Raw genomic sequence first — 27,961 nt, 5'->3', positions numbered from 1 at the left:
GATAGGCAGGAGTTTAAACATACCTACAATGCGTACTGCGAACTAAGAGATCATCTTACAGTTGTTTGGTTTGGTGAGTCCCAGAGAAACAGGCATGACTAAGAGACAACACTAGATTTAGATCACGATGCTATTATTTATTGGAGAAAAAAAGGAAAGAATAATTGTCAAAGGGAGAGATAGCTCTCTCTAGCAATACTCTTTCTTTTTGAAATAAGTTAGTAAAAAGAAAACGTATGAAATAGATCCTCAAGATAGGAAAGTCGATATTCAGGAATATATTTTTGAATATAAAAATTCAGATATGCAATCAATAACATTCAAAATCAACCACATCTACACAATTATAAAATTTGTTTCTTTTTTTTAACAACATGTCTTTAAAGCTCACTGTATTAGAACAGGTACAATGTTCTGAAGAGATACAAGTCCAGCATAGGCATTTTAAGTTTGGTTTTGTTGCTGGGTGTGTGCCCGGGTCCAGTGCCTTCACCACAGGCTTCTGCACACCCTCACTGTCAACTTCACAATCAGAACTACAAAGGACAGAGTTCAGGGGCCATTGCACATGGACCCAAACACCTGACTTCATTAGATTTTTCCTTTTTTTAAGACAGGGTCTAATGTACTCCAGATTCTCCAGCCTCCACCTCCCAAGAACTGGGATTACAGCCATGTGCCCCCAAGGCCAGGGTACGCATTTCCAGGGATTGAACCCCAGGCTCCATGCATCCCAGGCAAGCCCTCTATTACACATAGCGGAATTACTCCAAATGAGTGCTGTGCATACGGTCTTGTTTCCTCTGAAGCCGTGAGCTCACCTATCTCATCTTCAAACTGAATCTTTATCTACTGCACCTATTTTTCTATGGTTTCAGATCAGCCAACTTGCAGAAAATCACCTCACACACACCCAAGCCTACCTGTCAGTTTCCCCGCTCTGACTAGAGCGGATGTGATTTTACATTGTCAGCTTACACTAATGAAGGCTCTGTGACCTCCCATTGGCCACACTGCAGCAGAAACCTGACAAGCTGATGGCATAGCTTAAGCAGCAGCGACCTTCAAGTCACCCAGACGTAACAGCGGGGCTGGAAATACGCAAAGTGGAACTAAATGCCCCATCCTGAGTGAACTGGGATCACACAAACTTCACTGCCCTTCCCGCTTCGCAAGATCTCAAAACATAAAATGGACTGGCAGGTACTTTAAGATCACCTCCCTAAGCGATCCTTTTAACAAAACTTTCTAAGCAATTCAGACTTCTAGGGAAGAAAAATGTATCTTTGCCCTGAATTTCAGCTAAGGTTCATTTACTTTTTAAAAAGTGTTATCAGTAAGCTATAACATATATTAAACCTTAAAAAAAAAAAAAAGAACTTGGGTATCAAAAACAAAACAAAATCTAACAAGCATCTTCATGCTGCTTTAAACACTGATTTTTTTTTTTTAATTAGCTGAAAATAAGTTTTAGGCTTGGTTATAAATTTAAAGAGTACCGTCAGGGCCCCGGCTTGGGGTGCCCGCCTAACCCCATGGCCGGACACCTGGCTTCAGACTTCGCCTTCTCACCCCCACCAGGTGGGGGTGATGGATCGGGAGGGCCGGAGCCGGGCTGGGTGGACCCTCGAACCTGGCTAAGCTTCCAGGAGCCTCCAGGTGGGCCCGGAATCGGGCCAGGTGTTGGACCAGGCCCAGAGGTGTTGGGGATCACCCCATGCCCCCCGCCTTATGAGTTCTATGGAGGGATGGCGTACTGTGGACCTCAGGTTGGACTGGGCCTAGTGCCTCAAGTTGGCGTGGAGACTTTGCAGCCTGAGGGCCAGGCTGGAGCAGGAGCGGAGAGCAATGCAGAGGGGGCCTCCCCTGCGCCCAGTGCCGTCCGCCCCAGTGCCGTGAAGCTCGAGAAGGTGGAACCAAGCCCGGAGGAGTCCCAGGACGTGAAAGCCTTGCAGAAGGAGCTGGAGCAGTTTGCCAAGCTGCTGAAGCAGAAGAGAATCACCTTGGGGTACACCCAGGCCGACGTGGGGCTCACCCTGGGCTTTCTCTTTGGAAAAGTGTTCAGCCAGACCACCATCTGCCGCTTTGAAGCTCGGCAGCTCAGCTTCAAGAACATGTGTAAGCTGCGGCCCCTGCTGGAGAAGTGGGTGGAGGAAGCCGACAACAACGAGAACCTTCAGGAGATATGCAAAGCGGAGACCCTGGTGCAGGCCCGCAAGAGAAAGCGGACGAGCATAGAGAACCGTGTGAGGGGGAACCTGGAGAGTATGTTCCTGTAGTGCCCAAAGCCCGCCCTGCAGCAGATCAGCGCCATTGCCAAGCAGCTTGGGCTGGAGAAGGGTGTGGTCCGAGTGTGGTTCTGTAACCGGCGCCAGAAGAGCAAACGATCAAGCATTGACTATTCCCAACGAGAAGAGTATGAGGCTGCAGGGTCCCGTTTCCCGGGAGGGCCCGTATCCTTTCCTCTGCCCCCGGGGCCCCATTTTGGTGCCCCAGGCTATGGGAGCCCCCATTTCACCACGGTGTACTCTTCAGTCCCTTTTCCCGAGGGTGAGGCCTTTCCCTCTGTTCCTGTCACTGCTCTAGGCTCTCCCATGCATTCAAACTGAGGCGCCGTCCCTGTCTGGGGATGAGGTGAGCCTAGGCAAGGGAAAGGAGGCAGGCAAAGAGAAATCTGGCAACCACCACAGCTTTGGGATTAAGTTCATTTACTGAGGAGGGATTGAAAGCATAAAAAGGGGTGGGGGGGGGAGGATAAAGTTCCATGATGCTGTTGTGATGGTGAGTCACTCATCATTTTGTTCTTAAATAAAAATAAACTTAAATTTATTTCATTAAAAAAAAATAAATAAATTTAAAGAGTATGCAGCAGACTCTAATGAGAGGTTACCTGAGGGTGAGTAAAGTCAGAAAGCTGGGCATAGGGTGCCCTCAGGAAAGGAACGCCATAGCATGGGGTGCACCGGTTGCCCAGTTCGCTTCACCAAGTCTCACCCCACATACTGCAATACTTGTCACTCACAGGGGTATCAACAGCAAAGGCCAAAGCAGCCCAGCCCTCCATATCTGTTTCACATACTGCCTCACTACTATAATTCTAACAAAAGCGTTAAGAAGTAAGTTCATATGGAATGCAGCTCATGATTTCATTTCTTGTTTTCTCAGGCTACAGTGACTTTGTGGAAGGGAGGTGGCACTTAAGGCGTTCTTCCCAAAGTCACCATAAGAGCAACGCAAACACCTGGTCACTGAGACAGTCTCTGTAGTGAAAACACAGAGGTGGGAAAGTATTTCACCCTTCTCCAAGACAAGATGCCTGGTGCTGGGGTCTGAGCAGCAGCCCCTCTCACAGTATCCCAACAGTCAGCCTGGCGGCCAAGAGGACCAGAGGCTACTCTCCTGGTCCAGAAGGCACAACAGTCCTCCGTGCAGCAGCACTCCACAGCCTGCAGGCCGGGGAAGGCAGCACTCAAGCCAGAGGCCCCCCGACACACACACACACACACACCTGGAAACAGAGACTAAGTACTACATTGCCCTCTACAATGGTTATTCGATAGGTTCCATTACTCTTCAAATACCAGTGATGCCCCCTCACCAGGCAGTGAACTGCTTAAATGTGTCCAGACTCAAGCTGTTGAAGCAAACTAGCCACAGGCTGGAGGAACTAGGCCACAGCCTCTGATCTCAGACTTGCTCTCCCACCTAGAGCCTCCTCCCTGATGGCCACTGGTGGGAGCTTCTTCAACACCTCAACAGCACGGACAGAATCTGGAAAGGCTGAGCTGCCCTCTGCCCTAGTCCTGGTCAGCCTACCCATGCTTCTCTGTCTCAGAAGAAAAGACAGTTATCAGACACAGTTCAGCAGCTGGCCACCACCAAAGAGACACTGCCTGTGGCCTGGAGGTGGCAAAGCAGCCACCAGAGCAGAGCAGCTGGCCCTGCACAAAGAGCAAAGGGAAAACCTAGACTGCTAGGAACTCAAGCTATCAAGACGGGTGCTGATGATGCCCAGGAAGCACAGTGCAGTGAACGGGAACGGGGGTGGTGGTGACCATCCTATAGACGCAGAGGGAAGAAGCAATGCATGATGGGGGAGCAGGTAGAAGACAGCACAAGAGACAGCAATTCTGGACTGAGAAAAAGTACAGGCCTGGATGACGAAAACAAGGAAGGAACAGGGTCACGAGACATGATGGCAGCTTTGATCAGAGAGCCATGCCGGGAATCACAGCGTTAACGACGGGGTCTGAGAGTGAGGCCCCCAGACTCTGGCTTGACCCTGCCGCAGCTGAGCTTCGGGAAACCAATCTGAGGCTCAGTTCCTTGACTGCGGTGAGACAATCACCCTGCTCCCTCGCGTGGCTCTCACGAGGACGGGATGAGACCCACAAGACAAGAACGCTGTGTGTGTGGCAGGCTAGTGTCTTTCCAGTGTCCAGCATGGGCTGAGTGCTTAAGTGGCACGCATGCCTACTTCCTGCTAGCCCCAAAAGGGATCTGTGTTACCACGGGCTTCCCTTGGCCCAACTCCAGCAGAGAACGGAATATGAAATCAATAAAAGTAAACATTTGTAAATAACGAAGAAAAATAAACAGAGCAGGGACCGTGAAGGTGTTTTCACTTTCTGGTGGCTCTCCCCCAAAAGGAAATAGTATTTTAGGCCACTACTTCACTATCAATCAACCAGTGTCCCAAGGTCACAAGACAAAGCATGGGAGCGTGAGGGCAAGAGAAAGAATCCACATGGGACACGAGAAATACATTGTATAGCCAGCTGTGACTGAGAACGGCAGGAAGGGGACACCCAGGGAAGGAGCAATGTACCCAGGGCAGGCTCTCTAGGGTCTTAGAAGGGCAGAACCATTTGTTCTCAAACAGCAGGGAAGACGCCGTATGGAGTAGTGACAACAGTTTCCTTGGTGAAAGTCAAATCTTCAAAATTCTGTACCCTCCTGCTGCACTGCTATGATCTCTGTCTGAAAAAAATCAGTGGCTCCCGAGCTTGAGGCTTGTCTGCTGCCATCAGACAAAGAACGCCCTGTGAGAACCTGGTGCGACACCCTTGTGAGGAAAACGGCCATGTCAAGAGTCGTCTACGTGCCCCAGACCCCCAGTGGGGCTACAGCCATCAGGCTGTAGGACTCACGACTACTCCCACAGACAACCCTCAAAAAACGTCCAGATTACAAGCAACAAGCAACACCTTGCTGCAAGTGAAAGGCACGCGTCCATGAGACAGAGGTTTAGCGGGTATTTACAAAGCTGTCCACCAGCGTCCACCCACGGTGCGCTCTGCAGACTGGCAGCACGTTATGCAAGGCACACAGCGAAGCACTTCTTCACAGCATCCCTAGGAAGAAGAAACACAAAGATGAATGGGGCACTGTCACTCCAAAGGCTCCCAGTGGCAAAGACCTTCCGTGAGAGTTTCCCAGGGCACCACGCTACTGAAGAGGCAAACAGCGAGGTCAGATCAGCTACATCAAACCGTGGCACCAGCACATCTTAGCAGTTTGCTCCTGGGCAAATTACTGGTCATGTTGGAGGGTTTTTTTTTAGGTTAATTTAAATTTAATTTTAAATTTAAATGCAGGCCAGCCATCCTGCAGACTGGTCATGGGGGGGTTAGTACATGACAGACTGCGGCATTTTCACATCAGCCAATCACAGAGCATGCTGACGTCATGAAGGTATAATCACGGGGCTGTTCTTGGTTGCCAGTAAGTAGCAGAAGTCTTTGAAGGACACCTCCAGGAACTCCCAGGCACAGGGAGTGTGTGCAGGCACTGAGCATCCCTAACAGGCTGCACTTACTGCCCAGGACTCACAGAGTGGTTGCTCAACAGACAGTTGACTGTCCATACAGACCCCGTCTCTTCCACCACTACACCTGGCTGGGTAAGAGGGAACACCTAAGCTCTCACCCTCGCCCCACTCCAGGTGTGATACTGTTCTTGATGTATAGGAACCAAGGACTCGGGGGTGGGGGAGGTGGTGTGGAGGGGGGGGCACAGTCACATGAGGTCAGTGAATGAGGTCAGATCTCTGTGAGTTCAAGGCCAGCCTGGTCTACAAAGTGAGTCCAGGACTGCCAGGACTGTTATACAGAGGAAACCCTGTCATGAAAAGCCAAAATAAATAAATAAATAAATAAATAAATGCCCTATGTAAACACATTATGGCTCACAAACCAAAGAATCCTTATTTCCAAACACGCAGTCTTACCTTGCAAATGGTATGAAGGAAAGGCTATACCTACAAAGAAAAACAAACCAATGATCAATGGAGGCAGTGGTAAACCCCCTCAGGAGCACAAGGCACAAGGCTCCTGAGGCTCTGAGAGCACCCAGAGATTCACCCCGACCCGTGTGTGCCCACACGTTACATAAACACTGTGCTCTTGTGGCAGAGAAGGGGGGAAAGGCCCATATAAACATAACCACTATGACCGCAGCCTTGCTTGTGGTACTGCTCAACCACACGAGCCATCAGTGACCACCTAAAACAGGCAGCCTCCAGATGTCCATACGGCATCAGAGTCCTATTTACAGAAACTGCAACAAAATCCTCAACAGTTGTGTTCTAATGTATCATAAGTTCTCAAGAAAACTTAACTTCAACCCAGGTGAGATCAATTTTCTATCCTGCTCCCACTAATAAGAAAAAAAAAAGCTTCTATAGATGAGGATGTACCCCGGTACAATGCTTCAGAACCCAAGCCACACTGCCTGTAAGAAAACTATGCAGCACAGAGACACCTGCCCTGCGTGTTAGCCAGGATCTAAGTAGGTCAGACTTAAGACAAGCAAGTTCCAACATCAGTTCAGAGGGAATATCATTTTCCTGAGCCCAGAAGAACGCAGACTCCTTGGAACTGGACTGAACAAGAGCCATGTACATGGAGGTACCAATTTCTGCACCCAGAGGAAGGCCGGAGTATAAACACAAGCTATCACGCCAAGTCCTTGTCCACTAGTCTCCTCTGTACCTCCCACTTCCCAGGTGCACAGGCTTATTTACTTGTGAACATGGTAAATTCTGAGAGACGGCTGGAGAGAGTATTTCTTCAGAAGTTCAAAGTTCTGAAGAGAAGATGGGATCATGTTTTTATTCTCAAGATCCATGTCTACTGCTTGGGTGGCCGGGAGGAGTCTATTTAGAACGCCCACTGGCCTCCCTTTTCTCTGTATCCTAGCAGACATTTTATGCCAAAGAGAATAGCCACACTGTACGGAAGCTATTTTGCCAGACATTATGGATTAAACTTTGAAAGCAACACAGACATACCTCAGATTAGATGCCTGCCACCACCCCCTCCCTTGGATATTATACTCAGGTTTAAATAACCAAGAATCTACAGTTCCATTCATGGCTTTAAAAAGCCATGTCTCTGGTCATCCTTTTATTATACTTGCCTTTATAATTTCCTACTATTTGCCCAAAATTCCCCAAAGCTAACTGGCCTCCATGAGTACACTACAGCTACATCCACATGGGTCTTCATTTCCCGGCCCCTGCTCCCTCAGCGCAGCTGACAATGCCCTCTTTGTCTTTCCACGGAATGGTCATTCCATCACAATCACCGATTTTCTCCCTAGCACCCTGCTCTGGTAGTGTCTATTTGACTCCTGGCCGCTTTTTTACAAGCCTCTATAATACTTGCACTGTTTAGGCACTTGCCGGACATGAGCAGTTGAGTAATATTTGTACATCTCACAACTGAGCTCAGCAAAAATCCCGTGGCCACAAAGGAGCGGGTGGCCTCTAGTGACCACTCAGGACCACTAATGCCATCTACTGGCAGTCGGCTGAGTCAACTGGCTTCTGGTACGTGAGCGACAACTCTTCAACTAAAGAACTTCCAGGTTTTCCTGACTCTCCCACCCACAACACACGTGCTTTCCCTCCATAAGTCAGAGGCAGAGCTGGGGATGGGGAGGGACACTGACGTCACTTACCACGTCAAGGCCAAAGACTGCAAAATGCAGAAGATGAGCGCAAGTCCATTTTTACGCCACTAAAGAAAAATGACACAGTTAGTAGGAAGTGTGTGACAAGGGATATAAGCCAAAAAGGTCACAGAAGACTTAAGTTCACACTTACCCAAAAGGCAGAACACAGGGTAAGTGCAAAACACAACTAGAAGAAAAGAGGAAACATGAGTGAATTACAGTGTGGCTCAAAGTGCTCAACCCATCAGAACCACCATGTGAGGAAAAGAAATCCAATTCAACAATAAAAATGGATGTGCATTGGAAAAGAAAGAAAGAAAGAAAGAAAGAAAGAAAGAAAGAAAGAAAGAAAGAAAGATAGATATGCTTCTTCATTTAAATTTTCCCTAAATGTTGGCAAATAAAAACACCTTTCTGGACCAGTCACTCAATCAGAAACCTTTTCATTCAAGACACAAAAGGCAGCTGACCACAACCCTCTGTAATGGAGCCCTGGTCAGTTCCAGCCTCTGGAGGATAAAGGTGTGTAAGAACAAAGGTCAGCATGAGAAGTCAGCCTCACAGGCAGGCAGGAAGCCTGTATCTGTTTACCTGTCATCTGCCGCCTGTCACCTGACACCGCCCTTTGTCCTTTCTTAGAGAGTCTTCCCACAACAGACTTGTCAGGCCATCTACATCTGACGCTAGGGGAAAATAAACAATAGGTGCTCCAGCTACTGACCAATCCTGTCCTGTCACTCACCTACAATTCCTTAACCAATGTGCCCTAAACATTCTCTGTGTCCAGGACTATACTGTGAGAAACATAAATAGCAAACATAGCCATGGCCTTAGACAACACTCTTCTATGAATGATGAGAGATGTACAAAACTAATCTAAAATTACAAGTATACCAATCAAGATCACAATCTCACAATACTGATAATTATGCTAGGAATCTAGAGAACGGGGTCTGGAAAGATTCTGACAGCTATATGAGTAACTGGGTGAAAAAAAAGAAAGAGATAGTCTGTGTTGATGGGGCACAAATAAAACCGTCCAGCCATACATGGCAGTACACCAAGACTCAACTCAAATAGAAAAAGTAAAACTGTGCAGCTCGGTGGTAGAGCATCTGCCTGGTATGCATGGGAGTGGGGTTAATTCCCAGGGTGGAAAAGGAAAGGCTCCCATCTACAAAGCCTAGGGGGAAAGGCCAGTCCTCACCAGCATCAGGATTGTGGCAATCAGACGCGTAGGCTCAAACATGCGCTTCAGCTGCTTCACGGGACCCATGAGGAAGACAGTACTAAGAGGCAAACACACAAGCCATTAGGGCAGAACAGAGCCACAGGAGGCATGCAGCCACCTCCCCAGGGGCTCCTGTGGCGGTAACAGGAATAGCATCAGTACTAACAGCTCTTGCCCAGCACTGGAGCTACAGGGCTTTTGTGCAGGGCTCTCACTGAATCCATCAAGGACCTACAAAGTAGGGACAATTAAAAGCAAGGTCACCCCACTAATATGAGAGCAGGGCCATGCGTGCATGTGTGTCCGACTGTAAAGGCGCTCTCTCTACATCACTGTATACCACCCTCCTTGCCTGCCTACCCATAGAAGCAAAGCAACAGCTCAGACTTTAAAAAAGCCAAAAAACACGCCTTAAAGGTTCAGACTGGTTACATTACAAAGAACACTTCTTTCATACCCCCAGGAATGTTAATGATAAGAGTAACATCCGCTACAGCCGAAAGCTTGCTAAATGCCAGGTGTTAGATACAGTGCTCATCTCATCCCCTCAACAACTAGGAGACAGGTGTTTCTGTACCTACTTCAGAGATGTGAAAATGAGAGGTTAGTTTACCAGTCTGAGATCACATAGGTCGCATCTACTCTAAGGGCACCCGTAGCGTGAGTGTGTGTGATGGAAACATGAGAGCTATCTAACAGAAGAGAGTGGTCACAAGGGAAGCCAAGACACAGGCCTAGCACATCAAGTACAGGCACCAGGTGTCAGTCATACTTCCCGGATCCCAAACAAGTACCCAAGCAACGAACAGTGGACACTCCTTACAGATGACGCTCAATCCAAGTGGCAGCAGATGACATTAACTAAGGAGCACTCAATAAAAGCCATAGATTTTGCTGTTGTTGTTGTTGTTGCTGTTTACAATATGTCTACCTCTCTTTGAAGTTAAGCTGTTTTCTGAGCTCAAGTGTCCAAGCTCAGAGACTTCTTTCCCTAACAGCGTAAGAAGCAGATGCAAGGCACACGTGTGTAAATAGATTCTGTGTAAAGTAAAACTCTTCATAACACCAAGAAATAACAATGCACCCCTTCACTGCTTCCCTCTGGTGCACTATGGAGTCTGTCCCATTACAAGCTGCTAAAGAGCTGGTGTTAGTGGCACACCCCTATAATCCCAGCACTCAGGGAGGCAGAAGCAGGTGGATCTCTGTAAGTTCAAGAGCAGCTTGGTCTGGGCTGGAGAGATGGCTCAGCGGTTAAGAGCACTGATTGCTCTTCCAGAGGTCATGAGTTCAATTCCCAGCAACCACATGGTGGCTCACAGCCATCTATAATGTGATCTGATGCCCTTTTCAGCACTGTATGAATACTAATAATAAATAAATATTCAAAAAAAAAAAGAGCAGCTTGGTCTACAAAGTGAGTACAGGATAGCCAATGTCACACAGAGAAATCCTGTCTTGAAAAACCAAAGAAATAAAATTTTTAAAAAACTGCTAGAGCTCTTGAGTAAGCAGCATATCTGCATAACTCTGCCCACTGTAGACTATACAGTTAATCCACACTATAGGCCCAAAGCAAACCCACAAAGCCAGTATCTGAGAAAGTGTCAAGGGCAACACCACTGAGGGCCAGCATCTTACTACAAAACTCAAGGCTTGAGAAGGTAAGACCAGCTGGATGTGGTGGAACACCTTTAATCCCAGCACTCAGGGAGGCAGAGACAGGCAGATCTCTGTGAATTTCAGGCCAGCCTATTCTAAGTAGTGAGTTCTGGGGGAGGGAGGGCAAGGGGGAAGGGGAAGCGAGGGAGGGAGGTGAGGGGAGAGGAGGAGAGGGGAGGGGAGGGGAGGGGAGGGGAGGGGGGAGAGAAGGGGAGGAGGAGAGGAGAGGAGAGGAGAGGGGAGGAGAGGAGAGGAGAGGAGAGGAGAGGAGAGTCATTCCAGCATCTACCTAACTCTGCTAGGCAGAAACAGTGCTGGGGTTTGAGGACAAGTGAGGTACAAATGCAGGCAGCACTTGTCAAGTGTTTTAGACAGTGTTAACAAAAATATAGACAGAACAGAAGGAGCCCCAGAGGAGGAGGAGGAGGAGGAGGAGGAGGTCACCAGTTCCAGGAAGGAGGCAGTAATCAGCAAAGCTTCACTCACACAGGGTCAAGGAAGGAAGCCAGGTAAGAACAGACAACAGCAACTGAATAATTACGGCTGAGCAACTATGACAAGCAGGAAAACTTGGGACTCCTGGACCCCCTTCTCTACAGGACTCTGAAGCTATTTACAGAAACATGGGGGAGAGACAGGGAAGGGGAAGGAAAGATGGCCCTGTCAAGTCCCTGAAGTGCACTCTGATAGGGCCAGGCCAACCTTTCCCACCAGGGGCAGGACTGTTATTGTGTACACAGGTGTAGTTGAAGCATCAGAGTGAACAAGGTCAACCCAGGGTATCTGCGCCCTTGAAGTGGGCTGAATGGCTGATCATCAGATGCCCCGCCACAGGAGCCCCATCCTCAAGGCCAAGATGCTCTGGCACAAATAATAACCAGTTACCAGCCTCCCAGCCCCTCGCCTGGAGAGCCCTTTGAGGGGCACCAGGTGCATCTCAGTCTCTGAGGGCAATGCAACCAACATGGGAGGGCTGGCCACACCGTGTGCCTTGGAGGAAATCACCCCAAGGCTTCCTTCATGCATAGTTCCCTCACAGGTGAAACGCTGGTGACACAGCTCCTGCTCACTCCCAGGGGTGTCACAGGGATAAACTAAAAATTAAGATGTTTTAAAACAAGAGGATGTGAATGTGATACATGCCAACCAACCACCTCTCTCTTCCTTCTTTCCAAATCCTTAAAAATATGGAGCATCGCCAAGCGGTGGTAACACACGCCTTTAATCCCAGCACTTGGGAGGTAGAGGCAGGAAGATCGCTGTGAGTTCGAGGTCAGCCTAGTCTACAAAGTGAGTCCAGGACAGCCAAGGCTACGCAGAGAAACCCTGTCTTGAAAAAAAAAATGGCACATCCTTCTCCCCCACCCCCTCAAATATAATGGACCTTTTATCATCTAATAAATAACAAGGTTGAAAAAAAAAAAGAGAGAGAGAAAAGGAAAAGGTTACCTCCCAATTGATGCGATGTTACCCAGGGTATAAAACACTGCGAAGAGGCTGAGTCCCTTCCTGGGCACCCACAGCAGAAAAGTACCCTAGAGGGGGAATCACAGGACATGTGCATGTGAGCTCAGGCACCCCGCTCCCCACCAGAGGCACACAGCTGCCCTCCCTGCCTCCTGTCTCCCTCCCCCTTATCCACTCAAAGAGAAAAGTGTAGCAGAGAATTAGGAAAAGGCAGCAGATAGACAGGAATCTTACCAGCAGCGAGCAGAGGATTCCTATAGCAAAACATGCGATGAAGCCTTTTATCCTGGTGCCCCAGCTTAGCGACGAAGCCTCTGCAACCTGCAGTTTCAAAACGACAATTACATACGTGCACATTTATTTCAGACAAAGAAAACTTACAATTAATTTAGAAACGGTCTTAAGGGCCAAGAGACATGGTGCTTAGAGATGGTGAGCAAACCTGATGGTCTGAGGTCCATCCCTGGAGACAACATACAGTTAGGAGGGGAGTGCTGCCCACCTGCACTCATAAACACATACATTATGACGGGCGGATCTGGGCCCAGGGGTCCTGCTCAAACTGTGACACCAGCCAAGGACAGTATGTGCAGTAAACTTCAAACCCCTACCCAGATCTAGCCAATGGACAGGACATTCTCCACCATTGAGTGGAGAGTGGGGACTGACTTTCACACAAACTCTGGTGACCCATATTTGACCACGTCCCCGAAGGGGAGGACTGGTGGCACTCAGAGGAAGGACAGCAGGCTACCAAGAAGAGACTTGATACCCTATGAGCATATACAGGGGGAAGAGGTCCCCCTCAGGAACAGCCATAGGGAAGGGGAGTAAGGGGGAAATGGGAGGGAGGGAGGAATGGGAGGATACAAGGGATGGGCTAACAATTGAGATGTAATATGAATAAATTAATAAAACATTTTTTAAAAACACACACATAACCAAAAAAAAAAAAAATTAAGGAAGGGAAGGAAGGAGAAAGGGAGGGAGGGGAGAAAGAAAGGAAGGCGGTAGGCAGGAAAGAAGGAAGATTGTCAACCTACACAGGAAGGAAGGGAGTCTGGAACTTTACACACTCACTGCTACACGAAGCCATCACATCCAGCTCTTAGTAGCGCTATAAACTCCTATCCAGACTGGACTCTTGCCTCCAGCAGCTTACAGAAGTTTACCGCGTCTCAGGTGGGGCATCCCAGGCGGGGCATCCCAGGTGGGGCGTCCCAGGTGGGACATCCCAGGTGAGGCGTCCCAGGTGGGGCATCCCAGGTGGGGCGTCCCAGGTGGGGCGTCCCAGGTGGGGCGTCCCAGGTGGGACATCCCAGGTGAGGCGTCCCAGGTGGGGCATCCCAGGTGGGGCGTCCCAGGTAGGGCATCCCAGGTGGGGCGTCCCAGGTGGCGCATCCCCAAGGGTAGAGACAGCCTGTTTCAAGCACAGGCAGGGAGGCTAACCTTAGCATAGCCCTTACTAAGTCCAGGCAGGGCAAGACTACATCTGGAAGGGCGGGACTCTGGCAGGCAGGGCCTGGATCACTGGAGAAGTTGAAGGCCAGGGCTTGATACTCAGGCAGTTTGGTCCATTGGCCATGTTCTTATCTCTCCTACCAACTGCAGAAGTTGCTGCAACATTTCAGGGACCTCAGAAAGAGAAGGTCCTCCCATTCATGGGGATGCACCCCTATTCTTACTCACATCCTGCTAGCAGCAGCCCAAATCACCTCCAGTCAGCCAGAGCCTAGCTAATTAATCACCACACCCACTCATCTTGATTCTCCACCATTCTCAGTGTGATCGATGCTCCCTCCAACGGTTCCTAGAAAACTCCACTCTCAATGGCCTTTTCCCATGTGCCAGAGGCCTTCCTATGTTGTCCATAAAATGCAAGAGGGCTTATTGCCCACAGATGGACACAGGAAGCTGCCACTAAGGGACCAGATGCAATCAACGAGCCAGGTCAGCATGTACACACCCAAGCTCCCCTTATGAAGGCAGCGCAGCCGCACAAGGAGGGTAAAGCTGCCTACGACGTTGCCACCCAACTTCTGGAGGAAGGCAGGGGAGCAGGACCACTCCCTCAGCTCTGACTGGCCCTGGCTCAATGACCTGTTTCCAACCTGTCAAACCGGAAGCTGGAAGAGAAGACCAAGAGGCTCCCCAGGTGTGACAGGTACTGGGCAGAAAGGTTTAATCTCCACCCAGAAGAAAGATATTTAGGTGATCAAAAAAGGGCTCTCCCTCTACCTCCATGGAGCCACAGGTACTGACGCTGAAACACACACACACACACACACACACACACACACACAGCATCTGCCGAAACTGGTACACAGTATGACCCTGAAGAGAAAGCACATTTAGGGATGGGAGGGGCTAAGGGTAGCTCAGTGGTACAGTACTTACCTAGCATGAACAAGACTTACAGTTCCATCTCCAGCACCTCAAAAAAGGGGCGTGCAATATAATCCCTAACTGCATTCCAAATATTTGTCCTTATCCCACAGGTAAGTGTAGTCCTTTCCCCGTATCAAGGAAACTTCCCTTTTCAACAGACAGAGACCACTACAGAAACCCACAACCAATCAAAATGCAGTGCTGTGTAGCCCAGTCCCAACCGATACCTCTACAACACAACTCCAGCTCCTAAGGGTCAGGGGTCATTGCGGAGAGGGGGCAGAACAGCTGTAAGAGCCAGGGGAACAAGGGGTTTGCAGTAAGATCGCCTTCCAGAAGTGTCAGAAGCTACACCCTTGCAGTCTCACTAATGTAGCTGCCTAAATATGACCTGAACAAGGACACCACCAATAGACATGCTAACGTGAAAGGGGAAAAACCTCAGAGTCCCCAACCTAGGCAACCGCAGGCACCTTTGGAATGCTGGGAGCAGGAGAAGCATTTTCCCCAGGGAGCACACCAATACCAAATGGTCAGCCCTGTAAAACACACACATGCAAGTAACATTATACAGGCTGAGCAGGTGGCATTTATGGAGTTAGTAACACACTCACACCACCACCAACAACAATAACAACAAAAGCACAACAATAACAACAAAAGAAAGAAGCCAGAATTTGAAAGAAAACAAGGGGGTGGGGAATATATGAGAGGGTTTAGAGGGAGGAAAGGGAAGGGGGAAGTGATGTAATTATAATCTATCTCTCTTTGTATATGTGTGTGTGTGTATATATATGTATATATATATATGTATGTATGTATGTATATATACATATGCAAATATATCATTCCATATACCTAATTTATATAACCGAAGAGGAGGCATGCAACACAATGTTAGGGCCTGATAGCTAAGCCCTGTGTTTCCAAGCTTCTTGTTTACCTTGAAGAGTCTGTTCCTCCAGCTTCCCCTGGCTCTAAAGTGACCCTGGTTTTCTGCCACCAGGCCTTACCCGGCCCTAGACAATCAAGTGAGGCCTCGGCTCATTAACCCAGGTAACTTCCCACCAGGAGCAGAAGAAAATGAACAGCTCCCACGCTTCCCAACCGTGCATGCACTTTGCCTCGGTGGAAGCAACCAAGCCAGGCAAAGGAAGAAGATAACAGAGCAGCGGCTAAGTGGCCTGAGTGTCACCAGCATCCACAGCCATGCTCAGAAAGTTCAGTCTTTTCCCATTTAGGAGGATAAACTGTGAAGTGTCAACGCTGAAGCAGCCTTAGCCTGAGCAAGGCAAAGAGATTCTTGCCTTTGTAGACACTAAAGTCACTGGCGAGAGACAGTCCTCTCTGCCAGGATAGTGGTGAGTCTTCCACTTGTCATGCAGGAGACCAGGGCTCAATTCCTGACCAACTGGGACACCAGCGGTGGCTCTTTAACCAGGTGGTTGTGGTGGCAATGGCGGGCAATCTCAGCACTCAGGAGGCAGAGGTGGATTTCTGAGTTCAAAGCCAACCTGGTCTAAAGAGCAGGTTCCAGAACCTCCGGGACTACACACAGAAACCCTGTCTCTGAAAATAAAATAAAAGCACTGGCAAGAGAAAGCATTTCTGCCCAAAAGTATGGTTCTGCTTTCTACATTCAGACAAGAGTAAGGCTTAGGTGCAACAAATGTCTCAAGGACCCCATCTAAATGCTACCTGGTCTTTAGTAGGGAGGGGACACAGGGTAGGGAGCAGGGATAATTCGCCATGTTTCCACTCTATGTGTGTTCTGTCACTTAGTCAGGGAAAGCGGAGGAAGCGTTTGTTCCACTTCTTCTAAGCCGACTACATAAAAGGAAAGTACTTTTGTGAATTTATGAAAGCGAATTCAGTTGATGGAAAATCTTTCTCTAAGCTGTAGTCTCTGGAAACTCTTCGAGCACAGAGCTTTCTCCCCCCCAACCCCCAAAAAATCAAAACAGTTAAAACAGTACCTGGATAGAATTTGTAGGGAGTGTACCCAGAAGCTGTCTGACTGGCTGCCACACACAAAGACCCCTTTGACTCCAGGCCGGAGAAGCGAGAGCAACTACTGCCAAGAGCTATAGCTAAGATCTGTCCAGGGAGGTGAGGCTGGCAAGCAGGTGAGAAAGGAATGCTGTTTTCTTCCTGCACGTTTTGACTAACACACCCTGCAACCTTCCTGGCCCCAAGAACCCTTTCCAGAAAGCACAAAGCCTACTCTTTCAGAAAGGACGACTCCACTGAAACCAGGACTTAGGTGCTTTTAAAAGGATAAGGTGTCAATTACAAAACTCACACCACAAGGCTGTTTGTGATTAGGAGTTTTGCCAACTTTACAGCTACCTAGGAGGGGAAAAGGACAGACAGAAAGAAGGACACACGCTTTTATGGTTGGCATTAAAATAAGTCATTAAAAAATAAACACTTTTTTTTTAACTTTTCTGGTAACCTCTTACAGGTTATATAGCTGAAAAAGACTTGAAGGCAACCCCATCCAGCTAACCACACAAACAGGAAATTTCACACAGAATCCCTCAGTTTTTCCAGGCTCAGGACCATGGAAGGTGTGACCACATCAGTACTTGAAAGGAGGCGGGGCCTAGTCAAACAGTACCAAGCCAAAACATCCCCCAAGAGGAACCCTATTGGCTACAAAATATTTCCTGGAGCTCAAGACCTGGAAATGCTACACAATGACACCCTTCAGCAGGAAGGGTGGAAAAAAGGAAACTGAGAATGTTTTCAAACAAGCGTGAAGGCCACAATTTTTTTAAAAACATAGATGCAATATATGTCTGAGCTTAAGCAGAGATTAAAGCCCTTCACTGCATCCAACACAGGCCCTCACCTTTTGGGGGGAAGGGTGGACACTCCTCCGCATTTGTTTTCAAAAGGTGCCACTCTACCTAACTGCTGCAGATGAACAACACCCCACTGCACTGCACCCTCAGCCAGTCTACCCTAAGGCCCTCCCCCCAAGTTTATATAACAGTCTGTTACTTCTATGGAATTTACCTTTATATGACAAAGAGGGTCGACTAAGTCTTGGGGCGAGTTCCCCAAGAGGCCAGGAAAAAAAATTTTAATGAAAAAAAAATTAAAAGCATAAAAATTGCTGATTTGAACTTTAACAGCTGTGCTGAGATTCGAAGGTTGCAGGCCCAGACCCAGATTGCAATTAGCCTTGGGCTATCTTTAGCCCTCACTAAGCAGCAGCTTCTTGCCCACCTGTGTCTGATACAACAGTGACTAACCTAGCTGTAACTAATAGGTAAAAACATCTTGGAATGTATTGTTAACAAAACCCTAGCTTCCAAAAACCAAAAGTTTTAGAGTGCCGTCTGATAGCATCTCTGGCTTACACCTGGGAGGACGATGCCTCTTCGCTGTACCCGCCTACTTAGTGCTCCCGCCGATACATCTGAAAGGCGCCTTGACTTATTACTTTTGATTTAATACTTTGTTCTGTTACTGTAAAAAGTTATCAAACTGTTATCATATTGGAACTTTTGTTTTGCAGTAACCTGAACCTGTTTCAGGTCCACTGTCGCCCGTATTTACCTTCAAAATAAATTCTTATCCCCTTTGAGGTGCAACTGTGTTTTTACAAAGACAAAACTCAGAACAAATATCTACCACAAAAGTGAAGGAGAGCAGAAAATAGGGGAAACCACGAGAAACCTAAGTAAGTATTAAAGAGGAACTCGTTTCCAAGGGGGAAGGGCACTCGTTCGACACCCCACCCTTGTTTCACAGAAGGGGAAACTGGGGCTAAGGGTTCATCACATAAAACCTTATTCTGTCTTCAGGAAAGAAAATGTAAACAAACTCCGAAAGCACTTAAAATAAGGCATTCAAAGTAGCTCTGGAGCACAGGGCCTCGCTGGCAAGTTTCAGCACCATCAAAGCCCAACAAACACGCTGGTAGTCTCAGGGGGTACTGAGAATCTATAGTCTAGGAAGAAACCTTGAAGACTCAGAGACCTGTTCCTGTACCCAGGCGTTCGCAAGAGTTTTACAACTACAAAGCCGTGGGCATAAGGTCGGGTCTGGATCTCACACCCCACAAACTAAACCAGTATGCGATCCAGCCACCAAGGCCGTCGGCCTCGCCCGGCTCCAAAGAGTTCTCTCCCGCCGGTCCAGCTGGGGCCTCGGGACCCACACTCCCACGCTCACAGATTTCTGGGATCCTGCTGCAGAACCCCAAGTCCTTCGGAGGGTATGTTGGGGAGGGTTCGGAAGCCAAGCCACGCCTTCCTCAAAGTGCCCGCGCTGCCACCTGTGGCAGTGTCCCGGCAGAGCTCAGCGTCGCGGGCGGGAGGAGAGCAGGGCAGCTTTCCAAGAAATCCCGGTTTCCCCCGCTGCGCTCACCTCGGACAAACCGCTGCGGTCCTCGGTGTCCTGGCCGCTCAGCACCTTCTTTAGCTTGTCCATGTCCAGCCCCCGGCCGCCGCCTGTCGCCTTCGCTCAGCCGACCGCTCTTCCGGGTGCCCGGCCGCCGCCCCTCCGCCAACCACGGCGCGCCCCGCCCAGGCACCTGCCCACCTGCCCGCCCGGCATGCCCCGCGTCAGCCACGCCCCCCTGCGCGAATTCTAGGGGTCACCTGGGGCAGGGCTGGACAAGTTGGGGTGAAGTCTGCGGGTGTTGCCTAACACCAAACTGGCTGTGCGCCCGGGCTTCACCGATTCGTTCCAGCGCCCAGCACCATGCGCCGGGGCATGAAAGAACGCGGCGGAAGCCCTGTGCCGACTTACCCACGGATGGTGAAGTTAATCCGCTGGTGTACACCGCAGATCTTGGGGGGAAAAAAAAGTTTACAAAACGAGTTCAAGATGGCCAGGGCTATGCAGAGAAACCGTCTCGTAAAAACAAAAGAAGTTTAAAAATAGCCGGGTGGTGGTGGCGCACGCCTTTAATCCCCGCTGTTAGTATTAGTTCGAGACTAGCCTGGTCTACAGAGTGAGTTCCAGAACAGCCAAGGCTACACAGAGAAACCCTGTCTCAGGGAAAAAGCAACCCAGACTAAGTGGAACAAATCAGTGTGCAACAGGCTGTAGTATGCAAATGTGTGTGTGTTAGTAAAAGTAGCAATGCCTATGTAATTCCTAGGGGAACTAGCTCAGGAGGTATGACTTGGGCAACGCCTGAGAACAGGTGACAGCTGGCTGAGGATCAGATAGTTCTGTGTTTGATGAATGCTTCCCTTCCTATCAATCTGTAGCACTACTGAGGCTCCATAGCAGAGTCGATGTGAAGTCATGGGATCCTCCAGGCAGGGCAGAAAATTGCACGCTGGTTGCTGGGGAAATCTGGAACACCTGTAGTAAAATTACATAGGCTCAGAAAAGCACGGAGCCCGGGGGTGTAGCTCAATGAGAGAATGCTCGCCTGGCTCGTGCAAGGCTTTGTGTTCAGTTCCCAGTACTGTCCCTGCTTCCTCAAGGGGGTGCAGGGGAGAGGGAAGAAGGCACGGAAAGAACTGGAGAAGCCCCCACCTGGAGACTGCACATACCTCCTCTGTACTCACTCCAACGCTTGCTGGAGAGGAAGGATGCAAAGGGCAGGATCCACACATTACCAAGAAGTTAGGCCTCTCAGAAATTACTAAACAGCCGAGCAGGGTGGCGCACGGCTGTAATCCCAGCACTCGGGAGGCAGAGGCAGGTGGATCTCCGCGAGTTTGAGGCCAGCCTTGTCTACAAAGTGAGTCCAGGACAGCCAGGGCTACACAGAGAAGCCCTGTCTTGAAGAAAAAGGAGGAAGAGGAAGAAAGAGAAAGGGAGGGTGGGAGAAGAAAGGAAAGAAAGAAAGAAAAGTCGAGAAAGAAAGAACTAATCAACTAGACAAAGCGTTGTCCACAGAACCCTATGCACACCAGTCAGGGCACTCCTGCGTCACCTCCTCTGTGACCTTGTGAGTTTTCCAGCATACTTTCTTTACTTGAGTAAATACATAAGGTAGACCTTTAAGATCATGTGCTGCTGCTCTTGCCTGGATGCCCCTCACCTCCCTTGTGCTCTAGTGAAGTTCTTACAGCTTTTCCGAGATGTCAAACTTCAGAATGCGTGTAAAGTCCACCCACTGGAGGCAGGAGGATCTGGGCACTGCAACTCCAGCTCTGTCATTTGTCGCCTATGTGGCCTTGAGCAAGTAGCTTATTAGCCTTTCTGATCCCTGGCTGTTTGCCTCTGTAAAGTGAGCATGACAACTTCCGAAAGTGACCGTGGAGAGTGAACATGACTAGGTGGAAGGGGCATGTAGTTAGCATTTAGTAGAAGCCTCCCCGTACCCTACCACCTCCGATGCCATTCCCCACCCACCTGTGATGGTTTGATGGGCGTGGCCCATAGGGAATGGCACTATTAGGAGGCGTGGCCCTACTGGAGTAGGTGTGGCCTTGTTGGGGGAAGTGTGTCACTGTGAGGCGGGCTTTTAGGCTCCTGTGCTCAGACTCTACCCTGTGTGAAACACAGTCTCTCAGCTCCTGCTCCAGCACCGTGTCTGCCTGCATGCTGCCATGTTTTTCTCGATATGCTTATGATGATAATGGACTGAAGCTCTGAAACTGTAAGCCACCCCCAATTCTGGTTTCTTTTTTTTTTTTTTTAATCATTTATTATGTTTACAATGTTCTACCTGCGTGCCAGAAGAGGGCACCAGATCTCATTATAGATGGTTATGAGCCACCATGTGGTTGCTGGGAATTGAACTCAGGACCTCTGGAGGAGCAGCCAGTGCTCTTAACCGCTGAGCCATCTCTCCAGCCTCCCCCAATTATGTTTTCATTCATAAGATTTGCCATGGTCCGTGGTGTGTCTTCACAGCAATAAAACCCCAAGACACCACCCAACCCTGACGCGGGCTTTCCTCTGTGCTTCCGTAGCACTTTTAAGCACATTCACATACTGGGCTCAATATTATCATACATGTTCAAAGTTTGTTTTCCTCTGCGTTGTGAGATCTTCATGAATAGACAGGACACTTAACAAATGCTTTTGAGTAAATGGATTAAAAACCTCACTCCTCCTCTTTTGTGGCCCTTCAAGTTAACAGCCAGCAAGTAGAATAGAGCTTCAGGTGACCGTGATGAGGCAGCAGGCAAGGCTTGCTTTTGTTAGCTGAGTGAAAAGCATGGACCACCCTCCTCTCCCATCTCTATTCGCTGTAGTCACAGAAATAAGGGTTTGGCTAGAAAAGCCATCTCCTTAACCTCACTCCATGGCCTAAGATCACCAGGATTCTTACAGCAGGGCAGGGCAGGGCTCTGCTCTTGGGCAATGCCGCAGGAGACTTGCAAATTGCAAACACACACACACATGCACAAATGATTTGATGAGCACATGAGCACATCTCACACTCAACACCTGGGCAGTACAGCCCCTAACATGATACACCCTTTTGTGAATAACTGGCCCCAACAAGTGATTCTGTCTTACATCCTTGAAAGAGAAGGCCACTCCATCCAGTGCACTGGCGACTGAGGCCCGTGCCACAAGCAGTGCAGGAAATGGGCACATCATATCCTACCGATATGGGCTTTACCTAAGCGTGGGCAGGTCCCTCCTCCCAGATACCTTGAGTGCAGCAGATCCTTGCACAGCAGTACTGCAGTTCCCTCAGTACTCTCAGATTGCTGTGTTCATAACTCTTCACACAAAGGTTAAGGGATAGTGGACTGTGTGACATTGTTCTTAACTGTGTGTGCATGGAGGTTTAGGCATAACTCACAAGACTCATGGCACTGATTTACAGCACTGAACACTAGACTGAATTGCAAAAAGCATCTGTGCCAAAATAGCCAACAAAATTGCAGTTTCAAAGGATCAAAACTTTCAGCTCTATTATTATTATTGTTATTGTTGTTATTACTATTATTACTGCATAGCAATTTATTAGCATGTGTTACACATTACATTTCTTATCTCCATCTTCCATAGAGTTTAGAATATGTTAGGAAATTTTCTTAAGCTATAAAATATTATTTTACTTTGAAATAGAATTTATCATTACAGTAATCTATTCTAATTTTGAACCGATCGAATTCATCCATCTCTGATAGTTTGCCAATTTTCGATCATATAAAAGCCGTAGCTTTATGCATGTTTGTTGATGTTGGAAGATGAAGCATAATTTAATCATTATATAGCTAGCTACCTTTTTAATTTTTAAATACTTAAAAATGATATATGGGCTTCCAGGCCCTGAAAAATCTTAGTGCTATGAATCACTCTAAGGGACCTAGGCAAAGCACACCAAGTTATCCCAGAGGAAATACAAATCATTAAAAATACAGAATTTTCCATTTCAAAACAAGAAAAACGCCATTTGATGGTAGTGGTGCACACCTTTAGTCTCAGCACATGGGAGGCAGAGGCAGGTGTATCTCTGTGAGTTCAAGACTAGCCTAGTCTGCAGAGCGTGTTCTGGAACAGCCAGGACTACGCAGAAAAACCCTGCCTGGAAAAAACAAAACCAACAAAACAACAGCAGCAGCAGCAACAAACAACAAAAGGAAAACGCGCTTCGTGTCAATGTTTGTGTGCAGTCTTTGTGTTCAAGCATTGAACTGTTTTTATGAATTCACAGATTTCAGCACTGAGAAAAAGAAGAAGCAAAGGCAGAGAAAGACTGCTTGTGTATGTGAATTCATAAAAATAGTGGTGCTCAGATATCTTTATTTATACATATAGTTTTCAACTAAGACAACTGATATCTTGACATGAGTTCTTCACTCACTGCTTGTAAGAATATCAAATGAAAAAGCCACTTGGGAAACCAAATTGGCTGTTCCCCAAAAGTTAAAAAATAGAAATACAGCATACTCAGATAATCAAGTTTATTTCTTCTCAAGTCTCTGATGGAGTTGAAGACCAGGTAGCTTAGTTTTACAATGAAGCTTAGTTGTCTAGGGGTTAAGATGTTTCTAGGTCTAGATAGATGTTTTAAATTGATAATGACAATATGTGAAGGAGATTGATTTACATTCAGAATTTTAGATGCACCAAGATAGGAAAGATGTTTTCTTCAAGGCTGTCATGTACAAATAGCCAAAACACTAAGAATGTAGCATTTATATAATTCCTGATTGTGTCATGATTCTTCTTGCTATAGTAATCTATTGTATATATGTGTAATAATATAAATGTATATGTAAAAAATAAAAAATGTTTAATTAATAAAAAATAGAAATACATGGCTTGACAATACTAGCTACTCAGATTTCTACTAAAAATGAAATAATATAAATTCATTTTTCAAAGTGCACAAATGTTCACAGAAGCTTTATTAATAATGGCCAGTGATGGGTAAATAAAATGTAATATAACCACACGATATTATTATTCCACAATAAACATAGTAAGAGAAGGATGCCAGTAAGCAAATGAGGGGATGATTTTTCTGAGAAACCCTTGCATTTTATGAACCAGCCTTTGGCCCAGTCTGTGACCAACAGCGTGCTTTGAGGTCACTTAGAACCATGTACTCATTGTGATTACATACTGTATGCTCACCCTGATCAGAACAACTGCCCTTTACTAAGAACTATGAATTCAATCTTAGCACAGTTTATACACCCAACAAGCTCAGCTGGTTGCATACCTTTGATCTTATACCAGGTTCTGTATCTCCCCTTCATAACCCATGCATGTCGCTGACTCAGAACAGTGTATGTGTGATAACTAGACAGCAGACAGTTTAAATCAACACCCCCTCCCCTTAAAAATGTTGATAACAACATGTGGGCATGGGTTGAGAACATGTTTGTGGCTTTGTGTGCTCTTGAGTCAAAGAGGCAGAAAAATCATTTCCTCCATTGTGAGACTCCTGTAGAAGACCGCTAAGACAAGAGATCCCCATCCATTGTGAGACTCCTGTAGAAGACCGCTAAGACAAGAGATCCCCATCCATTGCCCATGTCATGTTTGCTATTCAGCAAATAGAGAGCGATGGCCTCTGCTGAACTCTTCAGAACAAAGGCATGAGGCTCGCTCTTGGAAAAATGACACGATGGCTTAGTTTCTTCCTGGAAGGAAGCTACATTAGGTGTGCTAGAAACGAAACTAAGCCGGGTCAAACTGTCTTCTGACCATGAAGGGACTCATGAACTCACTGAAGCCATGGCTGCCTGCATAAGATCAAGCCAGGCAACAGTCCAGCTTGGAGGTGGGAGGGACTGCTAAGCCCTCATCCCTAGCTGAGGAGCTGCTGACAGTGATGGCTTTCGGGGGAGAAGGGGGTCAGTTTTAAGGGTGTGGCCCTGTAGGCCAACCATACTCCAGTGGATGCGCCCACACCTATGGGTATATAGGCAGCACTAAATGGATCCAGAGGAGGTGAAACAAAACAAAACAAAACAAAACAAAAAAAGAGACATGAACTTGGGGAGGAGTGGATCCAGGAGGGCACTGAGGGAGCAAGTATGACCAAAACACACTATAGATGTATGAGATTCTCTAATAAATAAAAAAATAATTCAGTAAAAAGGGAAAAGAAATCGGTGCCTAGTTTCTAGAACAGGCCTTATCAGGAATGATGTTTTGCTATTCATGACGTTTTACAGCAGTGAGAAATGACTAATGGGAAGCACTCGCTTGTCTTGCTGTGTAACAGTGACTGCTCCATTGAGCAGCCTCCTTCTCCAATCATCAAAACGACTGCCATGTGTTCCCATAAACCCCAGCTATTTCTGTTTTTGTGGTCCTGGGAATTGAACCTATACCCTTGAACCTATACCCTTAAGCACAGTCACACTCAACCACAGAGCAACATGCCCAGCCCTTGGTTTTCTTTAGAAAGGGTCTCACCATGAAGTTCAAACCATCTTTGAAGAACCTGTATCCCATGGTGGTCCTAAACGCATGATCCTCCTGCCTCAGTCTCCTAGAAGCCAGAATTACATGCTTTCCAGCAGCCTACTTGTTTTAAAGTAATGCTTATCTCCCTCCCCAACTTTAAGGGATCCCCAAATGCCTACTTCATTAAGAGACTTAAATTCACACTTGTTATTCCTCTAACAACAGACTGGCTCCCTTATTAGTGACCACTGGGCTCACTTTGGGGACAGGAAAGTTTTCTCTGTTGACCTTGGCTAGCCAGTCTCGGGCAGGCTTTGTAGCTGGTTTTCAGGGTGTGGATTTCTCAACATTCCCACCTCATTCTGCAGTAACCAAGAACTCTACCTTAAATCAATGGTCTCAAATGAAGGAGAACCCCATGGCCACCCTCCCACTCCCAGTGGCAGCAGTCCCCTAGTGTTCAGCATATGCAACTCTGGTCCATACTGCTTTTCAGTCCCTACATCCAGGTCAGCCAAGTTTGGCTTCTCTTCCTTCTTTGGTAGGAATCATTCTTTGCCTGCCCAGAAAGCAATCTCCACACCTCCTCCAGGGGGACACAAGCTTTGTCAGATGTAATAGTAATACAAAAATAAGGGTTTGTAGCTTTTCCCCCACAACACCCTAAGGCATTTATAGCCTTCAAAGAGAGGGCCTGAGGTGAACTGGCAGGGTTTTATACCTGTCCCCAGTTACTTCCTGCTTGCCTGGACTCCTTACCAAGGCTTGCATATGCTCTGCCCAGCCCGTTTCCCGGTGTAGGCCTTTGGCTCTAAGAGATACATCTGTAAGTGACAAAGTTAATAAGTCCCCTTAACTGAGACTTTCAGTTACTCAAAAATTGGCACACTAGTCCACACACAGCCTTTAAGAATTTGTACAAATGGTGCTACACAATGAACCACAGGCAGCTAAAGAGTGCTGAGAGCAGGTAAAAATAGTCTTCCCCAGGGAAGAACGCACTGATTGGTTATCTAATGCCAGATAGTCAGCCCTGAAAACATACATACCAGTGACATTAGATAGCCTGGGCAGGTTGTAGGTTATGCAGTTAGCACCTATACAGACACATACACATGTACGTGTGAGCAAGGAGAGGTGCCCGGGAGGGTTTGAGAAGAGGGAAGGTAAGCAGAAATGATGCATTATCTTTTGTTTGTTGGTTTGTTTTTGTTTTTCGAGACAGGGTTTCTCTGTGTAGCCGTGGCTGTTCTGGACTCACTTTGTAGACCAGACTGGCCTCGAACTCACAGCGATCCACCTGCCTCTGCCTCCCGAGTGCTGGGATTAAAGCCGTGCGCCACCACGCCCAGCTATGATGTATTATCTTTAAAAAGTAAAATAATTAGCCAGGCACGGTGGTGCACGCCTATACACCCAGCGCTTGGAAGGCAGAGGCAGGCAGATTGCTGTGAGTTCGAGGCCAGCCTGGTCTACAAACCAAGTCCAGGACAGCCAAGGCTACACAGAGAAACTCTATCTGGAAAAACCAAAAATAAAAGAATTTAAAAAGAATGTGTAAAGTGTTTGCTAAGGTTCCTTACATGCCTGTGGAGATGGTTGCTACTTTCTTCTGGTGCTCTGAAGAAGAAGCCACCCCTGTCCTCTTTCTCCCTGGGCCTTACCGTTCTTCAGGATTCACTTTGTCTTATAATTTCTTTCACCTTAAGCTGTTCAACAAAAGTGGTTAATTCTGTAGATTGCCCAGCTTTTTTTGTTCCTGTCTAAATTGGTAGTGACACTCCCCAGGCCTGCCACGGCTTCTCCAGCAGAACTGAATAATAAAGTTGATTCCCCATTATTCTCAAGTTATTACTTCCATCACTGCATCTACTGAAACCTGGAGTTGTTTTTGTATTCTCTGGTAGATGTTAACCCCATGAAAGCAGTTGTCTCTGCAAACACAGATTTGGGTCACACTCACACAAATACCAAAATATAAAACAAGCCATCAAATCCTCTCACACTATAAATCACCTCTACATTACTTGTAACACTTGATACAGTGCAAGTGGCTGTTAAATCCTGTCGGTCAAGGAGCAGTGACAAGAAAAGCCTGTGCGTGGCCAGTATAAATGGAATAGTTTTTCAAGTCTTTTGATAATAGCTGGCTGAATCCATATGCGAAGCACCCACAGGTTCGAAGGACAAACTGTGTTGTCTCTTCATTATGTAATTGCCCACACACAAACAGCACAGTACTCAAAACTAAATGGAATGCTATACATGACATATATCCATGTTTTCTGGCTATTAAAGTGCACACCAAAGTGTAAGGGACAGAGGGAGAGGAGGGGCAAGTGCTTTGAGGTAAACTTCTGGGATGGTGTTCATAATTACCTACCAATTTCCATTTGTGATGTGCATGGGAAAATGTGTCTGTAATACTGAACAGGCTCAATCCATGAAGAA

General features: G+C 47.5%; 2 protein-coding genes across 2 annotated transcripts; one reads left to right on the top strand and one right to left on the bottom strand.

Annotated features, from left to right (window-relative positions):
* Positions 1 to 112: 112 nt before the first annotated feature.
* On the bottom strand, positions 113 to 19,243 carry SFT2D2 (SFT2 domain containing 2). Its single transcript, XM_084797333.1, has 8 exons — positions 19,085 to 19,243; positions 12,551 to 12,637; positions 12,299 to 12,384; positions 9,164 to 9,245; positions 8,108 to 8,143; positions 7,963 to 8,021; positions 6,230 to 6,259; positions 113 to 5,354 (listed from the first exon to the last, which is right to left on the bottom strand). Exons 1-8 carry the CDS (start codon positions 19,145 to 19,147, stop codon positions 5,315 to 5,317), a joined length of 483 nt encoding a protein of 160 aa, XP_084653459.1. The 5' UTR covers positions 19,148 to 19,243; the 3' UTR covers positions 113 to 5,314.
* Positions 1,536 to 4,973, top strand: LOC311606216 (POU domain, class 5, transcription factor 1-like; the record flags this gene model as incomplete). The annotated part of the gene is given in 2 exon segments (XM_084797323.1): positions 1,536 to 2,276; positions 2,280 to 4,973. Coding segments are annotated over 2 exon segments (1,071 nt in total). The 3' UTR covers positions 2,610 to 4,973.
* Positions 19,244 to 27,961: the final 8,718 nt, after the last annotated feature.

Source organism: Acomys minous (assembly GCF_964271855.1).
Source record: "Acomys minous genome assembly, chromosome: 1".
NCBI lineage: Eukaryota > Metazoa > Chordata > Mammalia > Rodentia > Muridae > Acomys > Acomys minous.
The sequence above is the reverse complement of the archived record's forward strand: the minus strand, read 5'-3'. Positions and strand labels throughout refer to the sequence as shown.